Source organism: Esox lucius, chromosome 7, assembly GCF_011004845.1.
Source record: "Esox lucius isolate fEsoLuc1 chromosome 7, fEsoLuc1.pri, whole genome shotgun sequence".
Lineage (NCBI taxonomy): Eukaryota > Metazoa > Chordata > Actinopteri > Esociformes > Esocidae > Esox > Esox lucius.
In genome coordinates, this window is record NC_047575.1 from 17,142,371 (window position 1) to 17,169,075 (window position 26,705).

The 26,705-nt window shown below is 48.5% G+C and overlaps 1 protein-coding gene across 7 annotated transcripts in view; it reads left to right on the plus strand.

The window, feature by feature from the left end:
• The window catches only part of LOC105028669 (RNA-binding protein Musashi homolog 2), a 235,808-nt gene that overhangs the window by 125,549 nt on the left and 83,554 nt on the right, over positions 1–26,705 (plus strand). For all 7 annotated transcript variants that reach the window (XM_010901558.3, XM_010901559.3, XM_020048298.2 and 4 more), the window contains exon 7: positions 5,805–5,853. In XM_010901558.3, coding sequence (XP_010899860.1) covers positions 5,805–5,853 — 49 coding nt within the window. The remainder of the gene's footprint in view (positions 1–5,804; positions 5,854–26,705) is intronic.

The window sequence follows — 26,705 nt, forward strand, 5'->3', positions numbered from 1 at the left end:
AGGGCTTTCTCACCTCTCCAATTACTATTTCAGCTGGAAAGCACAATATTTCCCTGCCTGTCTGGTTCTTTATCACGCGGAGGGGCCAGGGCTCGACGGGCTGTTACGCGAAGGTAGCTCGCAGGCATACTACAGCCTATTCTGACAAAGAGGAGAGAAGGCTCCCTGCTCGAGTGCGATGGAGGCGGAATGGGCCGGCGCACTGAAGCCCTATTAATGTAACGACTTCGTAATGGGCCGTTCCTCGCAGACCTGGCGCATGAGCGGGGAGAGGGATTGATGGCAGAGGCCTGGTCCTCCTTGTGCTCCCTCCCTGCTTACTGTGTGGAGCGCTCCTCTCCCAGCCTACGGTCAAGCGCCAGCACATGGGGCTGGTTGAGACCGGGCCAGGCAGTGGCAGGACGTCTTTCCATCAGTATTAATGCACCCTGCCTGACTGTGTGAGTCCTTTGGTCTGCCTCAGCCCTCCCAGACTCCCTCTCTAATTGTGTGTATTTGTCCTGCCAATGGCTTTGCCCAGTGCTGTGGGAGGATCTGTCGAAGACATCGCCGTGGTGCTCGGAGGCGTTCTATGACACACAAAGGTCCCTGTTAGAATATGCATCAGTTCGCATCGCCATAGCGACCTCTTTGGATGCTGAGCAGGGCAGCTCATGAATATTTAATTCTGACAGATTTGAGGAATTGTCCTCCTCAAGTGTTTTTCTCTAGCCATTTTGTTAATGTCAACATGATAAAACGTTACTGACATAGCCTTAGTGGCAACATATAGCCTATTCTGTATAATTGTATACAGTACTTTATGATTCTGGTTGAATTATAAAGGTTGACTGAATATTTTAGACTGCCTTATATAACCATTTCTTCTGCCTTCCATATCTAAGTAAAGCAGCTCCAAATGTAAATCAAGTCCATGGTCCTCTCCCCTATCAGTCGTTCGGCAGCTCATTGTTCCTCAAGTCAATGCACAGTGTTAGACCATGTATACTTTATATGAAGCAGATAACCTTTGCAATGCTCACAACACACAGGTTTAGCTTTAGGAACATTGTTCTTATAAGTGGTATACTTTATGAAGCAGATAGAATGTCACGCTTTTATAAGCTGTGTGCTTTATATTACAGATAGAATTTCATGCTTATAAGCTGTGTACTGTATATAGCAGATATACTGTCACGCTTATAAGCTGTGTGCTGTATATTATAGCAGGTGGAATGTCATGCTTATAAGCTGCGTACTGTATATAGGAGATATAATGTCATGCTTATAAGCTGTGTACTGTGTATTATAGCAGATGGAATGTCATACTTAATATAGATGAAGGGGAGGGTATATGGGATAATGGAAGGCTGCAACGAGGGCCAGCCAAACCAGAGGTCACCTACCATCACTGTTATTTCCTGTAGGGGAAGTAGACCCTTGAGGTGATGCTTTCCACTGCATGCAGACTGGAGCAGAGCCGGTGAGGACCATTCATCTCTGAATCCTCCTATGAAGGACCTGATGGGTCAGGAGGATTCTAGCAGCCCTGGTCCAGGTATAGTCTGGCGTAGCAGTAGTTCAGTGTGGGCTAGACCTCCTGTCCTGCTCTGCCCAGGGACAGCGTGGGCGGCTGTGTGAGCGGACTGAAGTCATGTGGGACTGCTGACCTGTTCTGTGCTTACATGACCAGCGCGCCTAGTCAGTGTACGTTAACCCTGCTGTCTTCACGGTGTCCTGAAGGGGAGTAGGAGGTGGACTCATATGGTTTTGTGTCAGACCTTATGGGTGTCTTTCTTACCTGCTCCACTGCTGTGTAATTGCGAGGGCTTTCTGGGAGATGTGTCCGGCCTTGATAAGCTCTAGTAAACCAACTGTAGTGTAATGCGGCAGGTTGCAGGGAGAAGAGTTTAGAGACGATGATTTACATGTCCTCTAAAGAATAATGAATTGATAGGGTTGTCACAAGTTTGTACGTGGTCATTGAAGCAGCTATTGCTGCCTTGTTAATTGAGTGTATTGTAAAATAATATTGATTGTTAGGAAGAGGACCAATACTTCACCATCAGTGACAGCATGTTCAGTAATGTTTCCTGTGTGATCCTTCTGGGGCTTACATCAGTGTTTGTCTGCCTGCCCCTCATGACTAATCAAACACATCAATCTCATGACTCAGCGTCCCATTCACCACGAGAAAATATTTTTCTTGGAGTCCCTCCAGGCTTATTCTTTCTCTATTTTTTCTTCTAGTCTCTGGAAGTAGACTTTGACATAGACCGGAGACGGACCTTAACATGGAATTAACATTGAGTAGGCCTTGAGGTAGACTGGTTATGACTGGGCCTTGATGTAGACTGGATACTGACTGGGCCTTGATGTAGACTGGATACTGACTGGGCCTTGATGTAGACTGGATACTGACTGGGCCTTGATGTAGACTGGATACTGACTGGGCCTTGATGTAGACTGGATACTGACTGGGCCTTGATGTAGACTGGATACTGACTGGGCCTTGATGTAGACTGGATACTGACTGGGCCTTGATGTAGACTGGATACTGACTGGGCCTTGATGTAGACTGGATACTGACATGGCCTTGATGTAGACTGGATACTGACTGGGCCTTGATGTAGACTGGATACTGACTGGGCCTTGATGTAGACTGGATACTGACTGGGCCTTGATGTAGACTTGTAGACAAATAGTCCCATCGAAATCCTTCCCCCTTTGTGTTGCAGCAGAGACTTCAGTGTGCTCCAGTCCCAGTGGATGGTGATCTGTGCTGATCCTGGGAAGCTCCTCTGAAGCCTCTCTGCTGTGTGCTGAATGTAAATAAAGGGGAGATTGATAGCTTCTGATCTAAACTGCTGTCATAATGCATTTCCTTTGCTCCTAAATCTCCTCCTATCTCTGACGCTTTTCCAGCCCCAAAATGCTACACGTCTCTGTGCTTATTGATGCTTCTGTCCTTGGATAAATAATTCAAACAGCAGCCAGTTTGAATTCCAGAAGACTAGGTGTGTTTTGTAATGTTTTTACTACTTATAGCTTTATTTGCTCCATTGGCCCGGGTGGAAAGGTTTTCAGGTAGTGGACATTTTGCTTCATATTGTCTGACAGGAACAGGCCACACGGGTCCTAGGATCTAGACAAGGGTTCAATTACTTCCCCTGATTATCCTGGTTTGACTGTAGGCCACCTCCACCTGATTCAATCTGCGTTCCCCTACGCTCTCCACTCACCTTATTCTCGGTTCACACTACACCGGTTTTCACTATATAATCCGAGCCAGTAGAAGCTACAATACCAGTCAAACGCTCAGACATGCTTACCCATTCACCTGAATGCATGCGTCCAAACTTTTGACTGCTACTGTTTGTGTAACTTAAATACTTAAACTGTGAGGTTGGTAAGAGTTGCTTTTTAGCCTCTGCTTGATAGGAGGTGATGGCGGCCTTAGACGTATCAAATTCGCACCTCTCTCACCTTTACTGGCCGCTAGAAGCTTGCATGTTGTCATTAGTTCAAACAGCCATGGGCACGCTTCCCCTTTACAGTTGTGTTTGTGTGGCAGTAATTCCGTGACGAGGTGTTTTCATGAGCCTTAGTTATTAAAAGTGAACTAGCCTTTCTTCCTGGCCCCAGACCGCCTTTGTGTGGCACGGTGCTCTTTCTGGATGGACACAAAGCCAGAGGACTGCAGAGCTCCAGCCTGTACTGTGGCTGGCATACCACACACTGAAGAGAAAGACCGGGGCTCTTTTCTTCATTGTCACAAAAGGCCAGCCACTCCACTGGAGTCCTCCCGCCCCTTTTACATAGTGATGATAAGACATCCATTATCCTTTGAACCTTTCTTTTCAAAGATGGGGGAAAGAAAGAGAAATAGAGAGAGAGTGGGGGTGGGGGGGATGGAGGAGGATGAGCGGGTAGGAGAGCGCGAGAGATTTCTCCCTCCCTGGGGTGAGATCGGACATCACCTCAGGGTTTTGTGTGAGCAGTGAAGAGGTCCTTAACCTTCTATCAGATAGAGCCACCGAGTTTTGCTCTGCCTGAATGGCGCCATTGAAAAGCCCTGATGCAGAGGACAGGATTGTGTGGACGCAGGAAGAGGAGGAGGGAAAGCAGCCGGCGTCGGCCAGGCCGCTGGAGTGTGACCCTCTCATGATGTGCGCGCACGGTGGAACGCCCCGTCACTGCTGAACTCGTGTCCTGTGTTGAATGTGCTGCCTGAGAAACCTGTCCTCCCACGACAGGTTCCAAGTAACAGAGACAGACACACACACATGGCTATCTTAACATCACTGAACGTGGGAGGCCTGTACCACGCTGCATTTTAAACAGCTGGGCTGACGCTGCCACATGTTCTGTCAGCCTCAGGGAACGCGCGGCTGTTTACCACTCTAGGCTGGGCATTTTCTATTGGAAACCTATTTTGCACGGCTGGTGTGTTCCTGGCTATAGGTGTGAAAATAGTATATCCTCTGCAACATAGGATATCATCCAATTGCCTTTTTACCAACCAACAAATGTCTGAGAATGAATGAATGATACACTGCAGAGCCTAGCAGCTGGTTAAGGGCCATATCCATATGGAGGTGGTTATAGCAAAGTCTTGGCAGAGTGCTGTGTGGTACAGAGCTGACGTAGACTAGTGGCTGAAACCTGTGGCGGCGGCAGGGTGACAGGGCCTGGCAGATCTCCTCTTCATCCAGTCAGACGGTTCCCTCAGAGAGCTAGCCCGCTGCTACTGTCTCTTCCCTTTCTCCCCATGGCCCTGCATTCACTCTGCCAGCCAGCCCTGCCGCCATGCCACCGCTCCCCCCACCTCACCACTCTGCCTCAACGCCCCCCCAGACCACACCACTCTGCCTCAACACCCCTACACCACTCTGCTTCAACGCCCCCCCCCAGACCTCACCACTCTGCCTCAACCCCCCCCAGACCACACCACTCTGCCTCAACGCCCCCCCCAGACCACACCACTCTGCCTCAACACCCCTACACCAAACCACTCTGCTTCAACGCCCCCCCCCCAGACCAAACCACTCTGCCTCAATGCCCCCCACACCAGACCGCACCATTCTGCCTTAACCCCCCCCCCCCCCACACCACCAGACCACACCACTCTGCTTCAGCACCCCCGCCCCCCCATCAGACCATTCCGACATCGCTCTGCCAATGCCTCCCCATGACCCAGCCTGCTCGGCTCCACACCGCACGTTACCTAGCGACCGTAACCGGGGAATGTGTGGCGCACGGCGACATTGAGATGCCCCGCCTTATCTTCCCCTCTGTGATTCTGTCTGGTGCTGTTTCTTTTCTCCTGTTTTTCCCAATCCCTCTTTTTTATTGTTCTCTCAACGGGAAACGAAAACAAGTGTGCCTAAATCAAGTTTTTTTTTTAAGCACTTCTTCTGAATTATAGGGAACAGATTTCAGTCTTCCAATCTGTGCTGAGATGTGTGAGGATAAACATTTGCCGCCTGTCTCGCTCTGTGTGGCTTTATTGAACAACATGATGAGAGTTGATATCATTTTGGATCATGATGATGCTGGCTGGTTGCTGAGCAGGGCCGGGGGTGGGGGGGGTGGGGGGGCTGTGGTCGCGTGGTGCTCTGACGTGTGTCTGCTTGACTGGCTCACACTGACCATGGTTCCCCCAGGAAGACTGACCGCTGTTCCCCATGGACAGATCCACTCGTTTTCCCCCCTCTGTTGTGTCAACGTCTCTGCGTCTTTCCTCTGTACAGAAGTCGTCACCATTGTCATGTCCCATCTACCTGTCCTCACACTAACGTCCGGTCTCCTCTGTTGTCTTTCAGGTAGAAGATGCAATGCTTATGTTTGATAAGACTACTAACAGACATAGAGGTAAGTCCACTTATTCATTTCTCCACATGGCAGCCTGTTACTTATCCAGGGAGAACAGTGGAGCCACTGAACAAGCCCATTCCACACTATCTGTAGCTGTTTCTCATTAAGCCAAAATATATTTCTTTCTTGGAGGGGCGATTTGAAGTGGCAATTACTGATGTTTGCCCCCCATGAGACACCGTATGAAGGAAGCCGACCTAACTTCCTCAAAATAGACAGAATTAATCCGGGATACAAATGTGTCATTTCAGACAGAGTTGCTTGATTGTCCAAATTAAGGAGTTTGACTTTGGTGCTTTTGTACTTTCTCAAGTGAACAAAATGTGTGACTTGCTGTCTTCTGAGCTGCTGGGCAACACTCTCGCAGTCTGTTCCAATGGACAGACAGCCGAACATTACCATCACTGCAGTTGTAAGTGGGCATTTGGAAAGTGTGGAAAAAAACAACCCTCCAACTCATTGTGAAGTAGATTCTATCACAGGTCTTACACAACTCCAGAGACTGTCATTAAGCCCAAAATTATTTTATTTATACTTTGGAGCCCTTTAGGCCATTTTCAAATGGATTATTTGTTTTTGGTAGCAATGTAGTCCAGTCACTAGAACTTAAGTCTGGAGTCCTGCTCCCCTGTGTTGAGAAGGGTCATTATGGGTGTGTCCGAACCCAGTTTCACCAGGCTGTAATCAGAATGTTGTTTTCCAAGATGCACTTACTCCATTTCCACCGCACTGTGCCGGTCACTGTCGGTATGATAAGTATTCCTGCTCCTGGCCTGATGACGTAACTTCACTCCGGATTCCCCAGACTGGCTCTTTTAACCAGGCAAATTGTGACTGGGAAGCTGATGCGTGGTTAGCTACTGGGAAACAAGACGGTGGCATGGGTGATATGTGGAGCGGAGGCTTACAATGCTTGTTCCATCCGCGGCTTACCAGCTGACACACTGTAGGCTGGAAGCTTTGAGTGCTGCTAATATTCATCCTGCTTAACATAACTTATCAAGCCCTGTCTGAGTCACCGGTAGCCAAGAACACAAGCCCAGGTCTGAGTCACCTATGATGGACTCAGTGTTGAGTCACCTATCTGGTGTTGAGTCGGGTTTGAGCCTGAGTCTTGGAGTCAAGTGCTACAATATATATTTATTTATTTAGGTGCAGTGGCTCTTTAAAAATCAGTAGAGTGGTATTTAAAGCATATGACCATGCTGAGACATGACTGGTGTCGTGCTGCATGTTGTGAATAGACATGAGGGCTCTCCCTTCTCTACGGGGGTTTGTCCTGCCTGCTGCTTGCTGCCTGCTGCTTGCTGCCTGCTGCCTGCTGCCTGGCACTAATGCTAGCGCTCGCTGTGCTGGGAGATAACAGCAGAGATAAGGCCCAGGAGCAATGCTGTCTTTATCTCTCTCTTATCTGCTCTTTATCTAGGATTGGGGGATGCTTCTCTAAAGCAGAGGACTTTCCAAAGACAGACTTTCTCCCTCCCTACAATACTATAGCAACACCTCAACTGAACCAGCCGGGACCGCATGCAAGCTAAAACACCTGACAGACTAAATTACAGACAGGCTAAAAGAAGGACAGACTGACAGACCGAGTGCATTGTGATGTGTAGCAGCGTTGAGGTGATGAGTGCATTGTGATGTGTAGCAGCTTTGAGGTGATGAGTACATTGTGATGTGTCGCAGCGTTGAGGGGATGAGTGCATTGTGATGTGTAGCAGCGTTGAGGTGATGAGTGCATTGTGATGTATAGCAGCGTTGAGGTGATGAATACATTGTGATGTGTAGCAGCGTTGAGGTGATGAGTGCATTGTGATGTGTAGCAGCGTTGAGGTGATGAGTGCATTGTGATGTGTAGCAGCGTTGAGGTGATGAGTGCATTGTGATGTATAGCAGCGTTGAGGTGATGAATACATTGTGATGTGTAGCAGCGTTGAGGTGATGAGTGCATTGTGATGTGTAGCAGCGTTGAGGTGATGAGTGCATTGTGATGTGTAGCAGCGTTGAGGTGATGAGCGCATTGTGATGTGTAGCAGCGTTGAGGTGATGAGTGCATTGTGATGTGTAGCAGCGTTGAGGTGATGAATACATTGTGATGTGTCGCAGCGTTGAGATGACGAGTGCATTGTGATGTGTCGCAGCGTTGAGATGACGAGTGCATTGTGATGTGTAGCAGCGTTGAGATGACTTTAAAAGATGCACCAGGGCTGCCATTTAAAGCTCAGGATGGCTAGCTATTCCTCCCTCCACCTATAACATTAGCTGGCTGAGCTGAGGCTTGTTATTAACTGGTATCTCCTTTGCTGTCCTCTCAGAGAGAAGTGTAGTCCAGCTGCTAACAGGCATTTCCTCTCCTTGTATATAAATGGAAGCCAAACGCTTCCCCTCTGTCTTTCACACCACCCAGTTCTTCTGTAAATAGCTATACATCACTAACATCTCCTCATTGACCGGGGCTTGTTGCCCAACCACATAAGCAGATGTTGCTCTGGATTCAGTAACTTCTGTGATGTGTAAATGAAAGCTTTTTTATGCCCTTTTTTGTGTTTACACATTTGTATGTGCCTGTCCGTGTGTCTGTCTGTCTGTGTGTGTGTATGTGTGTATATGTATACATGTTTTTTCACTGTGCGAGTGTATGTGCACGCATAGCCGTGAAGGTGTGTGTGTGTGTATATGTGTGTGTGTGTGTGTGTACATGTGTGTGTGTGTGTGTTTGTGCGTGTACGTTTGAATGTCTGTGTGTGTGTTTGTGTGTGTGTGCTGTCGTTGTGTCTGGTAAAGCTAGTGGAAGGTCTGTATGGGCTGGTGGGATTGTGATGTCTAGTGACAGGACCCAGTGTGAGGCCCGCTTTGAGACGACCAGTTGCTGTGCCCCCCCCACCCCCCCCACACCCTCTCTGACTGCACTGCTGCTCTGTCTGAAGGGGAGCCACACTCAGTCAGTGTGTTACGTGTTTGCCTTTGGGCTGCCAGATGCCCTTCAAGTGAAGACAATGATGGATAAACAACCGACCCTGGCATTTTTCAAATTCTGCGCAAAACAATAGTGAGAGACAAATTCAATTCTTTCCTTTGTATTACTCGCATTTTAATAGATAATTCTTCTGGTTGGTGATTTTTCAAAACCAGTGATTGTGTCCTCCTGTCAGTAACGTGTGTGTGCGTGTATGACGAAGACAGAGTCCAGTTGTTCGATGTGGATCTGAACATCGTCCCTTGACTGGACAGAGGGAGTACGTTTTTTGTCACAGGTGTGTCGTCACCCTACCTTTTCAGGACCAACATTTGCCAATAGTTCTGACCTTACATGAACCTACAACATGGGTGGATGCTCCCAATATATGTAAAGATTAACGTCAGTCAAAATGATTACAGGATACATTTATGGTCAGGGTTGGGGTTTGGTTTAGCCAAAAACATTTGGTTGTGTGTGCAGGTGGGTGTGTGAGTGAGTGTGTGTGTGTGATCTACATTTATGTACACTTGTGGGGATTAGACAAAGAGAAATTGGTCCCTGTAGGTTTTTTTAGAAGGTAGGGTTAGTCTACATTCAAGCCCTGGCATTAGAAGGTAGGGTTAGTCTACATTCAAGCCCTGGCATTAGAAGGTAGGGTTAGTCTACATTCAAGCCCTGGCATTAGAAGGTAGGGCTAGTCTACATTCAAGCCCTGGCATTAGAAGGTAGGGTTAGTCTACATTCAACCCCTGGCATTAGAAGGTAGGGCTAGTCTACATTCAAGCCCTGGCATTAGAAGGTAGGGTTAGTCTACATTCAAGCCCTGGCATTAGAAGGTAGGGTTAGTCTACATTCAAGCCCTGGCATTAGAAGGCAGGGTTAGGCATTGTGGCTAAACCTTTTAAACTAAAATTCGGCATAAAAGTTAGGTTACTGAGGTTAAGGTTAGGGGGATGTTCAATTTAGTTTTAGGGCTATTGATTTCAGGGTCACATTGCTTCCTGGGTCAGGGTTTGGTCTAAGTCTCCACAGGGTAGTTTGTGTGTTGGCGGAAGATAGCCAAGACGGGTTGAGTGTTGGGTCAGTATCCGAGAGGTTACTAGTTTGAATACTTACCGAATACTGTTGTTCCTGGAAGTCACTCTGGATAAGTGTGTCTGCAAAATTACTGAAATGAATGTGTGAAATGTGCGTCTGTGTGAGTTGTGCAAAATGGAGCTCTTTAATCCTCTCTCTGTCACTGCTCTTCACACTCATTTGGAACATTCAGCAGTGTCCTTCAGACTCCACTACGAGGTGACTGCTGCTGAAACCACAGCTAAAATAATGTATTTACCCCCTCCTGTCCTCTCCCTCTCCACATCCCTCTCTTTCCCTCCCTCTCTCGCCCCCTGTGTCCCTCTTCCACTCCCTCTCCCTCCCTCTCTCTCCCTCTCTCCCTCCCTCCCTCCCTCCCTCCCTCCCTCCCTCCCTCTCCTTCTCCCTCCCTCTCTCTCCTCCCCCCTCTCCACTGTTAGAGGACACTTGCTTCCAACAAAAGTGGCTCCTGGCACACCATCTACCTGGTATTTAAAGGAATAAAATAAGGCTGATTGTGTTGGAAATGGAGCTCTATGAAGCCTTCTGTCCTTCTGCCCCTGTGCATTGGGGGAGCGTTGAGTGTTTCTGGCGAGCAGCTCGGTCTACCTGGAGGTCCATAGTGGAGTCGGGGCTATTGTTACGGCCTGCCGCCTCAGCGTGAAGTGGGCATCTCCCCCGTGGGGCTGAACCCTGTAGCACGGTGGCTCAGCTTCAAACCGCCAATACCAACCCACTGTAGATGTAGTTCTCAGACTAACCTGAGTTCCGATCTTTCCGTCATGGGTGGCTGCCTGCTCACATTCGACCACCTGACACACGGTCTACAACCCAAACAGCCATTTCTACTGTCAGACACTCCTTGCCAGGGGGGGTTAGTTCCTGCCGGGGGGGGGGGGGGTTAGTTCCTCAAGTGCTCCTCTGTTGCTTGTGTTGATCGTGGAACCAAATCCACGACATAACTTTGAAGTGTTCCAGTAAAAGTGTCTACAGTGTAATTATCATCCACAGGAGGTCCCTGTGAGGCTAATTGGACACCTTCCTCATCTGCTTCTGCTTAATACCACAGATGAGGAGGATGATGAAACCAATGGAAATGTCACTTTATATTCCACGTTATATTAACTTTATATTATATCTGGTTTGTAACCACGCAGCATCCATGCAGCCGCTTTGACAAAGACTGTGACAGATTACAGGTTAAATTGGTGAATCTTGAATGATGCAAGCGTTGGTAATGTCTGGCAGCATGTGGCAGAGCTATGACGGACGCTGAATAACGATGAAGCACAATGGCTCATTTGGATCGGGATGGATAGAGAGAGAAGGACAGGGGTACCGAGAGGGAGAGAGAGATAAACGAGGACAGGAGCGAGGGATTCTTGGCTTTGTGAGAGGTGCGTAGAAGCTCGGCTGGGTTCTGCGCGGAGCCGGTTTTTGTGCGGGGCTAAAAGGGCCCCCGGTTTGTTCCTGGAAGAGGAACAGAAGGTTGCATTGTGTGCGTCTGTAATCTGCTTACCTGGATCACCAGCCCGGGGACCAATCTCCGCTCCAGACTCCTGGTTGGCACGGTGCGCCCGACCAGCCTTGCTCCGAGACAACCACGAATGGCTGCGAGCTTATGTGTTTGTTGGTGAGGGGGGGTGGGGTGGGGGGGGGGGTCCCTCTGTCCTTGTTCCTGTGGATGTGTTTGCGCGGTTCGACTTATAAAGTTGTTTGCGTGTCGTCTTAGCGTGTATACGTCCTCTCTCTGTGTGTCCAGAAGTGTCTGTGAATGTGTGATTGTAGCCGGAAAGTGGAGTTTTTTTTCTCCTGGAATGGATTGTTATGGCCTATGGTAGACAATACCGACTCAGACAATGGTTGGAATACAATTAGTTGTCGTAATGTTCCAGCCATCTGGCCAAACTCGTTGCACACTATTTGCTTCTCCATTTTTTTCATACTTCCGTCATCCCTGTCTCTTTTCGAAGAGGGACGGCGACTTATAAGAGCCGCCGTGACGTCCTCCGTCCTCCCTTTGCGCTGTGTTGCGTTCACTGTTTTGAGGCGAAACCTCACCGGAGGTTCAGCAGCGTCTCACCACGCGAGCAGGGCCGCGCGAGGAGTTCACCCGGGCCCCGTCTGTGACGTCACACCGGCACATAAACAACTCGCCTTGGTCTGAGGCCGCGGGAGTGGAGCGCTGCGCCGGGTGCCTGTCCGCGGGAGAGTGATCGCAGGCCCAGGGAGGAGACAAGGTAGGGGAGGAAGGAGTGCGGAGAGACAAAATGATAGAGAGAGCGGCTCTGTGGGACGCCTCCTCCTGCCGGTTAGTTCCTCTGGCTTGGAGCAGGAGCCGGCGGCTTCAAAAGACTGCCAAGCAGTCCAGGCCTCCGCTTCCAGCAATTACAGATCCCTCCAGCGGATGCCTCTCGGCCCAGCCCTTAAATCCCTTCAAAAATACCCTCTGATTACTACTCCACCACACAGATTGTTTACCAAATGAATCCTGCGCGGCTGACAGAGAACAGCCTACTATTCTTTATATTTTGTGTGTCTGAGTTTTTGATGATGCTTTTTCTTTGTTCCAACGAGTTAAGAGAGGGGGGGATTATGGAGACAGAGGGACCATTTGAGTCTTAAAGATGGCCTAACGTCAGACACTTTGATATGTTAGCCAAGACAAGCGGTTCAGAAGGAACTGATCCTCTTCCTGTTTGTACCAAACGCTACCGAGAGCACCGCGCTGTGCTGCACTCGTTGCTATTTGTGTGAGCTGAACTAGAATACGTAAAGCACATTTTGTAGCTCCTTGATATCAGATACAGCCCTTTACTCTGTGTAATGGCACATTTGGTGCTCGCCCCAATTCCAACGACAGTGTTATAGTCCTGCAATCAGGCGCCATGTTGACAGTGTGTGCAGGTCCTCTGTGGCCAATGACAACTTGCTGTAGACTAGAGAACAGAGAAAACAGGCCGGATCTGGCTGGAAGCCCTGCGGGCCGATCACCTGACACAATCCCGCCGCAGCAAATGTTATTAGATGTTCACTAAATTTCCCCACTGCATCGTTTAAAGAGTTCCGACATCATCAACATTAGCTCGGCAAATTCTCTGCAGTATTTTCTCCCCCTGACTAACCTGATATTAGCGTTTAGTGTGAATGTCATCTAAATGGCACACCTAATCATATGCATTACCCCCTCCTCCGCCTGGGGGCTCGTCTCCCAGGTCTAATCATGATGACAAAGGAAATGATGTGTTCAGTCACTCTTAATCACCGCTGAAGCTCATCAGCGCCCAGCCCCGGGCCGGGGGAAGTGGGCACCGCCGGCCGCAGAACTGGAAAGGCAGCCCACCTCTCGCCGGGTGCGCGGCAGGATGCACCTCAATGTCCAACCTGCTGGCACTCAAACTCGCCGTTGTTTACTGTTTACTGTGACTCACCGCTCGGCCTGGCGGTGACTTCCATCTGGATTGAGACTCACTGGTCTGCTTCTACTTTGTGTTGATTGCCGCGGATACAGTCTAGTGCCTTTATCATGTATGATGGAGTATGAAGTGGTCTGGAGATGACAAGATGGCCGACTGAGCACGCACCGCGCTCAGGGTTCTGGGTGGGGTCAGGTACTGTCTGGGTAAAGAACAGATTGAGGAAGAAAGCAGTGCCCGAAGCTCTTCGCCGTCTTAATCTCTCACCAGGGGTGAAGCGCCATTAAAAAACCCAGTTAGTCATACTGGCTGTCTGTCTGCATCGCTGCTCACCTCTGGGGAAGCATGAAGGACAAACCGCGAACAGCAAGTAGAGGCTACAGCAGCATTTCTCTCTGTTTGCAGGGGTGAAGTTCATGTTTGAATGCTGTGTGTGTGTCTGTGTGTGTGTGTGTGTGTGTGTGTGTCTGCTTGTGTATGCATGTACCTGTGAGAGAGGAATAGCGCTGGTTCCCTGTGTGCAGTTGTCTCTGGAACGAGTCAACATTACACTCTCCTTTGTTACCCCCCCCCCCTTCTATTAAAAGCACAGGTGGATTTATTTAAAAGAAAGTAAGCAAACAGCTTTCACCCTCCTGCCATGGAGGAAGCGTCTTTTCAGGAAATGAAAATACCAGCTCGGAATTGTCATCATATTGAGAGTTAGGTAACCTATGACCTTTTAATACCCGGGAGTTCCTTTGTTGGCGACCCGGAGGATGCTCTTAGGAAGTATAACCACCGAGAGGATTCACTGCTCACATCATCATTCTGAGAGCACCTAATAGTGGATTTACAGAGGTTAAAGTCCCTCCTGGGGAGAGTGAGGCCAGTGGCCAGGAATGCTGAGTCTACATCCATACTAGATTTCCCCGCCCCCCCCCCCCCCAGCTGCTGGCGAACATTGAACACTGGCTGGCGGGTAGCTGTATGCTGAACATTACAGAGCAACAGAAGGCACAGAGCAACTCAAGGCGTTCTGTGTGTTTTTCCATTGTACACTGAAAACAATACATCTCTAAGGCGTTAGTTCAAAGTGGCCGTTGCTAACGTTTGACCCACATGAGATACCATATGAGGAAAGGCAGCTTAACTTTCTCTTTATAGACAGAATTAATGTTATTTCATAACCCAACCTTAATGTCAAGGGATCTACCGGCCTTTCTGGACAAAATCAATATCAAAGTGCCTGAGTCAACTGTAAAAAATTAAAAGGAGGTTGGGAAGGAAGACTCCTCTGCTCTCATAAAACCCATCACACCAAAACACGATTTCCCAGACAACACCAGCGTAAAGACACCTGGGTAAAGACATCTGGGTAAAGACCAAAATTACTGGAACATAATATGTTCTGGACAAAGAAGTCAAATGTGGTGTTGTCTGGCAGCAAAACGAGACACCATACTGTATTTGTCAAAAACCAAACACTGCCTTTGAACAAAGAACCTCAAAGTTCCTCAACCTCCACAATAAAGGTCAGAGGCGGTGGCCTTATGATTTGGGGCTGCTTTTCCGACTCAGGGCCTGATACCTTACCATCATTGAGTCAACCATGAATTCCACGTATTATCAGATCGTTCTTGAGAAGAATGTGAGATAATTTGTCAAAATGCTGAATCTGAACCAAACATGTTTCTTTCAACAGGACAATGATCCAAATTGTTTTGGTCAGCTCTTAGGAAGAATTTGGACAACCTGCCCTGTAGATTACCAGTGGTCTGGAATTTTCTCCATTTATAAAATGATCCATTGAAAAACCTATTCTAGTAATTTGCATCTGTTTCTGTCCACCTGATTCTAATTTTGCCCATTTTGTGATGGTAGGATGTACTAAATGTGCTTTTTCCACATAAGGAGATTGCATTTCTGTCTGTTTTCTTTTCTTAAATTACTTCAAAGTAATTTTTTTGTCTGATTTGTTAAATTAGACTATTAATGGTTGGAATTTAGCTGAAATATCCCTGTGTCCAAATACATAAAAAAACTAAATAAAACAACCAGGGGGTGTACTTTTTCACATATGTTTTGCCAAGGAGTTTTTATTTATGTTGTTTGATGCAGGATATCTGTTCTCTTATGTAAACTTTTTCCCAGTCGCGGTCTCTCTTTAAATAAACACATTGTGTACATGTTCACAGTGCATTAAGGTCTACATGCGGCATATCTATCGACGTACATAGTAATAAACCGATCTCCTAGAACGTTGTCTACTGATTCATTTTTCAGATATGCCCTACATTAATAATATACATTCTTTCTATAAACTTGGCCTTGTCCATATTAACCTGTCCTTCGGGCAAAGCGGTGTGCGTTGTCTAGCGGGCCCAGTGTAGGCCAGCAGGAGCTGTGTGTGGGCAGGACTGTGTGTAACGGGTGCTAGAAGCCTGTGGCTGTTCTCTGCTCTGTAACGTTAGATAATGGTGCTGGACTGGGTAAGCATACAGCAGGAAGGAGGACCAATCCTCTCTCTGTATTGTTGCATTTAATCACGCCGTGGTCTGTGCCTGGTTGCGATGTGTTGGGCTGGCGATCACCATTTCCAGCTGAGCGCAGCACATGGGGGAATGCCTGCGTGCCCACTGGGCACTGTAAGGAGATTGTGTCACGCTTTGTCTTCCTAACTTGTTTTTAAAACCTGCTCGCTGTGTCTCTGTTGGATAGCATGGTTCCCACAAAGGGTAATATGCAGCGGTTTTCACACCGCTCTCACCTGCTAGGATGCATGGCATTAATCAGCCATCACAGGCGGGGCTTGGGGAAGATGGGAGGGAGATCAATACTGGCCAAGGCTGTGGATGTGAGGTTCCCCCGGGCCTTTTACTCAAACGTTTCTCTGGCCCTTTGGCTCCAGAAGATTCTAAGCTTGTGCAGATCACATGCTGTACTTGTGTTTATTGTCTATAACCTCTTTACATATTCAGTTGCGTTTATTGTTTATAACCTCTTTATGTAGTCAGTTGCGTTTATTGTCTATAACCTCTTTATGTAGTCGGTTGTGTTCATAAGCTCTTTATGCAGTCTGTGTATTGTCAGTTGTGTTTATTGTCTACAAGCTCTTTTTGTAGTCAGGTGTAGCTCACACTGTTACTAAACATCTCTTCATAAGTAATTTTTTTACTCACGAATGTATGAAGATGATGTAGCCTACAAGTCACTGCCTTTTATTATTTTCAAGTTGAAGTGTGCAGAGTACTGACCACAGGCAAAGATGGCCGATCATTGCCACCAGCTCCTGGGAGAAAGTAGCAGTAGACCGCCCTGCTGTTCCTACAGTAAAGTTAAAACAGACAGACGGTGTTGTGGCCTACACCTTATATATTTATTTTGGGAGCGTTTGTTGAAATGTCTGCAGGGTTTTTTATTCCTACTGTTCACAGATGTGAGGCAGAGACGTAGGCAACATTGTATCGATCACATTGAGTAAAGGGAGAATCTGCAGAAGATCTATAACACCAAATATATTTTATAAGGTAAAGGTCATAGAAAAGCAGGATACACAGCCATTCTGTAAAGTTTATGGTTGAACATATTCACACACTGGTGTACTGTATACACACACGCATACCAAATCAAAGCAATACCATAAGTACCTTTAGACAGCTCTGTGTTGTGTCATATAGCTAGCCTATTAGAGCCCAGATTCTTGTGTGTGTGTGTCTTCAGATATCTAGTGAAACCAGGGCTGGCATCTTCTTGGAGGAATACTGTGTTAAATATATAATGTGTAGAGCATCATTAGGAGCTGAATATTGCCAACAGCTGTGGAAAGAAAAAATCTTTTACTGCAAAGGAAATATTGTAATTTCTCTGACCTGTGTTCTTTTTAAAAGGCCACATTTCTCTTCTCTTCACAGTTAGGTAAGGGTAATTTCCTTCAGAACTAACTGTCTGAGCCTGTCTGGAACAAGTACTCTTTTCCCTAGCTAGACCAAATGTTCAGTGAACCCTGGGTCACATCACTGGCTGGCTTCAGATGGCAGCTACTTTTTTTCTCTCTCTTTAGTTTCTTTTTTCTGTCTCTTAATTTTGCCTCATAGATATGAGTAGATATTTCCACAGAATGAATGCCTGTCCAATCACACATCCCTGGTGACACCACTGTAATATGCCCCCCCCCCCCTGACCGACCATGTAAGCGCTGTTGTGGTTCCGTTAAGGAGAACAGGCTGACGCCGTGGACCGACTTCCATCAAAGCTAATCTTGTTGGCAATGTCAAAGAGCCAATCTGAGAGAGAGAGACAGATAGGTGGGATAAGGCAGTATCGGGCAGCTGATCAAATAGTCATCAGCTATGGAGGCTATAATCAGAGGATCACATCCTGTAAACCGCAGCTTTTGATGATATTTATCTGAAATGGAGCCTCAAACCCTTCCTTCATTCATTATCCAGGAGAATTGGCTTTAATGTATCAGCTCCTCTCGAAGCTCCTTCACCCGCTGTGCTCCTCACGACGTTTCATTCATGTCTCTCTAGTGCCCGCCATGTGCAACTAAAATGATTTCTTTCTGTTGTTGTTTGCGTTTCTCGGCGGCAAGTGTTTCACACAGTTGCGTCGAAGGTCATCACAATCAGCGGCAATGCCATGGCAATAATTTGTTTCACATCTCGCAGAAAGATTGAAAGCTGAATTAAATTTACATTACATCACCTCAAGCTGAATCCACTACCGTTAGATAATGGGAAAAGGCCGCCTATCTCTCTCTCACTTTCTCCCTTTCTGTGCCTTGAGATTGGAAATGGCTACGGTGTCTGATGTTCTCCTATGAACGCCTCATCTGTTAGCACCTATCGATCATGCCCAACTTAAAATGAATTTCACCAACTGAGCGATTTTCCATCTTAGCTGGCTGGTTGCGCTGACCTTGCTTTCCACGTGCTCGGTTGACCAATGCCGTACCCTTTATCGGCTGATTGGCCACCTAGCCCCCTGCTGGCCCACTGATTGGCCAGTGGCAGGAGGTCCAGCTGATTGGCGGGGGGGGAGTCGACAGGAGCAGCGGCAGTGGCAGGATGTAAGAGCTCCTTTTGATAAATAATAAACCAGTGGTATTATCCAGCTGTTCTGAGGGCGCGTCTCCTCGTAGCTCCCACCCGCTCCCTGGTCCCCCTCAGTGTTCAGTGTACCTGGGTAAGAACTTAACAGACCTGAGGTTGGCTCATCCATTATTAACCCACCTCCGCTCGGCCTTCGCCCCAGCACGCTCCACCTGGCTGCTCCTTCTCTCCTGACTCCTCCTCCTTGTCCTCCCTGTGTCATGTCAGATGGGAGGAGCTGCTGAAACGTCTAGGGGCAGGAAGGAGCTTGCGTACATCATCATTCCCAGGAGCAGGAGAGTCCTTTCGTTCAGCCTGACCACAGGGCTCTACACAGGGTCTCTGATGGTCAGTGCTGACTGCTGTTCTCCCATCAAACAGCCAGGGGAGACGACCTTCCATAGGTGTGTGTGTGTGTGTGTGTGTGTGTGTGTGTGTGGTGGTCTGTAATAAGGCAGGGGCTGGTGTTGGTGTCAGGGTGAATGGCTCATTAGGCAGCTGGGCAGGATAACGTATGAACACAGCTCTCTAATGTGCCGACCGAGAGAGAGGGCCTTCCTCCTTCTCCTCCTCCTCCTCAGCCACCTTCCTCCTCCCTTTCTGCTTTGTGTTGGCGTACAGTAGCCTGGCACGTCTCTCGGTTCACATTATGCGCCCGCTTTTCAGCGCCTGCCTCTCTGTTATAAAGAGCCCTGCGCTGCTGTTTTTGTTCAATTTCTTTATTTATTTATTGGTTTATTCAATTTCTTTTATTGTGGCTGCTATTATCGTTGTTTTCCACCGCCGCAGCTGGACTGACAGGTTGCCAATCATTGTGAGATTTCATCTCCTATTGGCGTAGTACCGGCGCTGCTGTGCTAATTGAGTTGAACGTGGCGCTCGTCTCTCCTCAGTGAATCCGTCTGTCGCCGTCTTGTCATCAGTTTGGTTGGGCTTGACAGATTCTGAGTGTGTTCATGTGTGAGTGGGTGGTTGGTTAGGGGAGATATGTGTGTTTGTGTATATGTGTGTGTATGAAAGGGGTGGGTTGTTGAGGTCTCATTCCCCCCGGGATTCCCTCGTTGCCATTTGCTTCCTGTCAAGGGCGTGCTTTGACAAACGCCTCGTCGTGCCTCCTTTCCCTGTTTTATCGCTGGTAGCAGTAGTTCGGTGAAGGAATGAAAAAATGAGGAGGATAGAACATTTTTGAATTTGTAAAATTGAACAGACCTGGACTTCTGTCAGCCATTAAGGGGCTGAGGATTTCGTTGGTGACACTCCCCACTCTCTCTGACGGGGCCATTTGTGTTTAGTGGATCTGTGGCCCGGCCCTTTCAGGCCCTCCAACTTTGGAATCTCATCAATACGTCATGAGGGCCTCTGATTAAGTGAGGTCACACAGACACGCAGGTGGGATGGTAGTTAGCCCCTGTGATCTCTGTTGTCCCTCGTGAAGGATGGAATGTCACCTAAGTGCTGGAATGTAGCGGAAAACGAGGATGTGCGTGTGAATTTGTGTGTGCGTGAGTGGGTGTGTGTGTGTGCGAGCGCGTTTGCGCACGTGCGCTCACGTATTGCTCTTCATATCTCAACGGTCGCACTTTATTCGCGTGCATTATTTCTGCCAATCGATTGATAATTGCCGTCGAGCTCCAGTGCATTTTGCTGCGATGCTCTAATACAGGGTAAATGTGTTTCATCCAACCCCCCCCCCCCCCCCCCCCCCCCGCCATGTGCTCTGAAAGGTGTGCGCCTGCTCCGCACAGCGGCACGGAGGCTCCCTTTGATAAGTATCTGCTAGGAAAATGGAGAGAATAAAGGCTGTGTGTTCAGGTGGCTTTGAAAGAGAGGAACAGAGGAGGCTCCGCCGTCAGACGGCTTTGGGAGAGGAGCTCGTGTCGAGAGGGGAAGCTTTCAAATGGGCGCTGTGTAGTTCTGTCTAGCTCCGGGGACCGCCTCTACGCCTCCACACGCAACCGCTGTCTTAGCAGCTCTTTCTCTCATGCGCGCGCGCGCGCGCGGGCGTCTCCTTGCGTTTCAGCGCACTCACACTTGGGAGTGTGTGGGCTCCTACTCCGAAACACACGGCAAGTGAGCGGCTCACTTGTCATCAATCCAAGCCTTTAGCCTCTGCTAGGAGAAATGGCTCCCAGCTGACGAGCGGAGCCTTTCGTGCACACGTAGACATCCCAACAGGCGCGCATACATGGCCCTCATCCACCACGCAGAGGCAGACCAGGCTCTTCAAAGGAACCTTCTCCTGACTCCCGTTCATTTATTATGTATTGCCTTGGTTTGACTGGGACCACTCGCACGGTAACGTCCAGTCTGGAGAACGTGAACGCGAATGGGGGACTCCTGTTCCATTCATTTCTCTTTTTTCTCCTATCCCATATGTGTAATCTCAGTTGATATCTTCCGCCCAGGGGAATTATTCTGTCCCCCTCGGTGGAGCTTGTTACCGTCCTGTGTTGCCCAGAGCAAAGGTATGGAAAAACCCTCAGGGGTGGGGTTGCCAGATTGGGAGTTATCTTGAAGACCAGAAAGATGTTGTAGGAAGGCGTGAAGTTGTTGAAACTTCACAATTTAAACCCGGTGTGTATTTTGCAGTGGTGGTGCCGGTTTCTTTTTTCTTTTGGCCACGATTTTGAGTGCTTGTTTGCAGAGTGTTTCGAGAGGTTTATGTGGATGTCTGTTTGACGACGCATTAGAAAAGAGGGGGAGCGGTTGAAGGGGGCCGGGTAACGTAATGGAGATAGTGTTTGATTAACCGGACATCTTCTAGGCTGTGTTTGATTATGTTACTCATTTTAATGACGTGTTTTTTGAAGATAAGGGTTCAGTGTGATGCAACTCCACGCTTGTGACAGGTCTTGTCGATCCGGACACAGGCGGCTAGATAAGACTTCATCCAATCCCTCCCTCCCTCCGTCCCTCACTCTCTCTCTCTCTCTCTCTCTCTATTTATCCTTCTCCTTTTGCTTTTTTTGTCTCTTCTCCACATTGTCTCTCCCTTTTCTACTTTTCTTCTTTTGATCACCTTTGTCTGCGTCGGTCTGACCTCAGTCCACAGGGGAATCTCTCCAGTGGCTCTTCCTTCACTGCTGGTTTCTCTCACTTGAGAATTCCCTTTTTTTAAATGGTGCCTCAAAGGATTCCAATCAGTGGTCCTCCTGTCCGTCCGTCCCCCGGCCTCTCCCTCCCCCTGATACATCGTCGCCGTACACAGCCTCTCAAAGTCTTTAAAGTGGCATTTCTCCGAAATTAGTGTTTCAACTCTCGTACTCTCTTTCTCCTTTCTCTTGTGATCACGCTGTCTCTCTTTCCCTCTGTCCCCCTCTGTGTCTTTCTCCGTCCCTCTCTTGTCTCTCCCTTTATTTGTCTGTCTCTTTTGTATCTATCTCTTTAACACATATTACCTTTCGTTTCCCCCTTAAAATGCCATATATCAGTCCCTTCACATATTCCCTTTGTTCCTTCAATTTCTCCCTCCTGCCTTGCTGCTTCTGACACCATCCTTTTTTTTTTTATTCTTGAGGAATTCATTTCTCTTCTCCTGTCCATAGTTTGGTCCCTGCCCCCTCCCCGTCCTCCCATCTCTCTCCAGCCCTCTGTCTTTGTCAAACCAAAGTGACATTCGGCCTGTGGATATGACTGAAAGCACCAGACATGAGAGCTGTTCCCAGGCAGCAGCGCATCCCTCCGCTCCACTCTGTTTCTGTGTTCAATCAAAATGCTAATGGCGTCATCAGCCAGATCGGGGGCGATGTTATTGTAGCACTAATTGATAAGAAGAGGACGATGGGAACAGCAGATAGCCCCTGATGCTATCCAGCCCAGCCTTCAATTGTTTTTACAATGGCTGTAATAAAAGGGAACAAATTGCTTAATGACTGTTTCTGCAGCAACACCGGTCTCTTGTTTTCCTCTGCCAGGACCGTGTGGTTTGAATATGTTTCATGTCGATATGCAGGATGCACACTACTAACGCATGATGGCTCCTGGGAGGGGTGAGGAGGCATGCAGGGAGGACTGGAGGGGAGAGGACAGGACAGGGGAGAAGTGGAGAGGACAGGACAGGGGAGAAGTGGAGAGGACAGGACAGGGGAGCAGTGGAGAGGACAGGAGAGGGGAGCAGTGAAGAGGACAGGACAGGGGAGAAGTGGAGAGGACAGGACAGGGGAGCAGCGAGAACAGATAGCTCGTCCACCAGATGTTTTCACAGTTTATGTGGCTGATATGTTTCTGCTTCCCTACATGTCCTTCTGGTATCACACTTGAGATCCCATAACTAGTGTGTGTGAGTGTGTGTGTGAGAGAGAGAGAAACAGAGGGTGAGGCAGAGAGGGTGAGATAGTAGAGAGAGGAGACAAGTTGAAATTGTAATTGCTAAAGAATCTGGGAGAAAGTCAGGGGGAAAAAACCCTCTGTCTTCCAATTTGTCAGAGCTCCTTTTTCCCCGGCATGCAGTGGCCAGTGAGAGAGCCAGGGAGGGTAATTAATAGGCTACGAGTTATTTCCGATGTGTCAGTATTTCAGGCCGCCTTCAGAGTGATAATATTCCCTGGCTGCTGCCCCTGGGGACAGCTCTATCTTATTAACTTGTCCTGGGAGACAGCTCCGCCATGGACAGCCCTGCTCCACAGCCCACCAGGAGGAGAGGGTGGGAGGGGCCGGCAGAGGAGGAGGGAGGAGAAGCGAGGCGGACCACTAACTCCCTACACCACTGTGCCTGTAGGGGATCCAAGGGCTTGTATGGCTCTCCTCCTCCACTCTGTTATTGACACAGGCGTCCTGTTAGTGAAGTCCTTTTGTCTTCATACTCCCCCCCACCCACCCACCCACCTGTCCGCCCCCAGCTGACAAAAGAGGTGATCATTAAACCACCTTGAGACATTGATCAAAAGGCCTCATACTGGAGTTAGTAGACAGTGCAGTGTATCCATGATCAAAGACTATTGGGATGTTATGCAGTAGGCTAGTATGCCCTACACTACCAAGCAGCCAGGAGGGAGATCACCATTGTGTCCATAATGAGGAGAGAGAGTTAGTTACGCAGACCCTACAGAGCCTTTGAGGAGGAGAGAGAAAAGAGGAGAGAGGAGAGGAGGGGAAGAGGATAGGAGGAGGGAGGAGGCGAGATCAGAGCCAGGGCGAGGAGATGATGCAGTGGCCTGACTTCCTTTTAATCTGTTTTGCCTTTAAATGGTTCTCTTTAGAGTGCCAGAGCACGGGGTTACTGACAGACAGTCTCCTTGGCGACGGAGGATGCCGCAGAGAGGTGGGAGAACGTGGTGGAGGAGGAGAGGTTGAGAGAGAGTGAAGGAGAGAATGGGGAGGAGAGAAATCAGGGAAAGGGAGAGGACAGAGTCATGGCAGAAGAGGTCCTGGAGGTAGAGCTGAGTGGTTGATTCAGATAAGGCAGGAGACTTAAGACTAAAGGAAGCCTGGAGTGTATGATGCTTTTCAGATGAAATGAGATCAATATTACACAATGTGCACCATTTCTCTGACGGCCTCTCTGTTATTAAAGAAGTGTTTGCTCTTCAGACGCTACTATGAAGTGGGGATTCATTAAGATAAAGGAAGGACGGCCACATCCAGCCTGTTATTTTGTTGGTTCACTGCTGAGAAAGGAAAAGCTTCAGCCTCTGTGGAGTGTATGGTCAGTCTGAAAGGGGTGGGGAAAAAAGGCTGCCCATTTCCCTCTCTCTCCCCTGACAGATAAGCTTTAGGAGGACGAAGGAAGGGGGAAAATGGCCTCTTTCAGACTTCAGATTTAATTTGAACCTGCTTTTTCTCCAGAGGACAATGCCAGCAGAAGACCTTATCTGGGTCTGGCTGAGACACAGAGGCCCTGAGGCCATGGGCGCCCATCTGCAGCACAAAGCCTGTCACATATATATTTATTTATGGGAAAATGTGCGCGGACGGACAGACTGAGGGGAGGGAGGGGAGCGGAGGTGGCTGGAGAGCAGCTCTGTCTCACTGACACGGCGACGGACGGAGGGCTGGGGAACAATACACCACGCCGCCGTAAACACACAGATAACACCAGTCGGAGCCGGAGAGGCGGGAGACACCACTAAAGCCTGATGGATCCAGGTCTGCCAAGCACCCACTTAAGCCCTCTCAGCGCTGGAAACAGCTAAAACCACGGCCAGCCTGCATCTGATCGTGACTGCATTCAGCCAGGCGAGGCGTGTGCGCCATGCAGAACCGGGCTGTTGTGTGTGTTAACGCCCGGAGTAGAGTGGCCGTATCACCGTTCCAGGTGAACTGCGGTTAATGGCCGTCGCTTACCACGCCACGGGGACGCCTCAGAACAAACCGCCCGCACGGCCCACAGTCACTGTGGGTGAAGGTGTGTGTGTTTGAGTTGAGGACCGACCAGGAGACCTGAATAAAGAGCCGTGTCTTAAAAGCCGGGCTTCACCACACCTCCACAGCTCACACGTTGAGGGATGCACTCCGCCTCCCGGCCTTTCCCACTGCCTGGCGGCCACTACATTAGCCTGTTTATGTTTTGGGTTTGTAATTTTCTCTCCCATCAGGCCGAGTTTTTCTCTCCCAGTGAGTAATCACCTTCTCAGCGTACGTGAAATTGTCTTCATTGTTTCAGATCCCCGGATCCTTTCACAGTGTCACTTTCGATGAAGGAGAAAATCAAGCGTTAGCTGTCGCGAATATAAAGAAATTCCCATTTTCACAGAAGGAAGAGAGTCCACAGCCTGGGCAGGGGGTCTGAGCTATGCTGTTCCATTCTCACAGAGACGAATGGAGAGTCATGACATATGAGAGAAGGCATTTTTACACAAATTGGATTCCAAAGTAATAAAATGTATTAAGAAAGTTTTGGGGCATTGACAACAAGCCGTGTTGGTAAGATAGATGGAACGTTGGGTAAACGTATTTGTATTCAAATTTTTAAATGTCACCTTAATGAGATTTTGCTGATATTTATGTAGCATTACTGAAGCCTTAGGTCTGTGTGAAGAAAAATCCCATTACCGACCATGTATGTGAAAACCAAGTAGGTGGTTTTTATGAAATACTTTACACTGTCGATTTAATATAACAGCCGTCTATAAATCACAATTTATATCAATACAAGTATCTGGCCTATTCTATCTAACTCTTCATTCTATCTAAATCTCATTTGTGAAATATATTTTCTCTCCCTTGAATTGTTATAAAGCCATGGTTGTGCATACAGATAAGAGAGTTACCGTCTGTGGAATTGAGTCATTGGAATATCTTACAGCCACCTGTACTTCTTTTTTCTCTCCATAGACGGTACCAAGTATTGACCTGATAGCTGGTGACAGTCTTTTGTGAGACAGAAAGACAGGGCAGAATAAAAGTGTTTGTTATAAATGATGAAGACGTCCTGGACTGAGTGACAACTCTGCCGTAGCCATGGCGACCGAGGCAATCTGAAAAGCGATTGGCTTTGCTAATGAAGGGCCTCGTTAACAGGAGTGGAGATGATAAGGGCTCCGCTTGGCGTCCCTGGGGAATGAGACCGGGGGGGGGGGGGGCTTGGGGTTGGGGGGTGCTGTTCGCCGGAATGTTCCACACTAGAAGCATACCTCATTCCTGGAGTTGCGTTTGTTTCAGGAGGACATTTTGGGTTTCTGCACTGTTGAATGTCTAAAGGTCCCTGAAACATTGCGCCACACAGCGCATAAGCCCAGAGCAGGCTGCCAGGGCCTGCTGTATATCTGGAGGCACGAAGAGGACGGATGGAGGGAATCTCTAATAACACCTCTGGCCTGTAGTTAAGGATGGATGGTATAGCCTGTCTCAAAGGTGTGTCTGCACAGTGGACGGGTCTTATGTTGGGAGAGGTGTTTATTTCATGACTGCAGGTGAGGAGCCGTGCCACGCTAGGTAATGGGCTGTATCTCCCACAGACAGACAGACTGTCCTAATGCACAGGGCTCTGTCATGGCTAGCTGACCTCTGTAGGTTGGGGGTTTGATGTTCCACCCTCAGGCCCAGATGGAAAGGGCCTTAGATGGCGCAGGGATAGAACATCAAGGCAGATAAATGTAATTCAACACACACACACACACTTTTCCCCTGACAGATATTTTGCTCCGGTCTCTGTACCTTCATCTGAAAGACCCTCTCTGGTTGGAGAGCAGAGGCTTGTTTCACAGCGCGACCAGCTGTTGCTTTGGTGTGGGAGGGCTGAGGGCAGACCGAGCCATCGCAGTGGCACTTGTTCACCACATCTGACAGGAGAAGACACCTGTTCAAATCCAACAACGAATCATACCAAATAATTACTTCCACTCTCAAAGCACTAACTCCTTCACTCATTCACCTTTATCATCT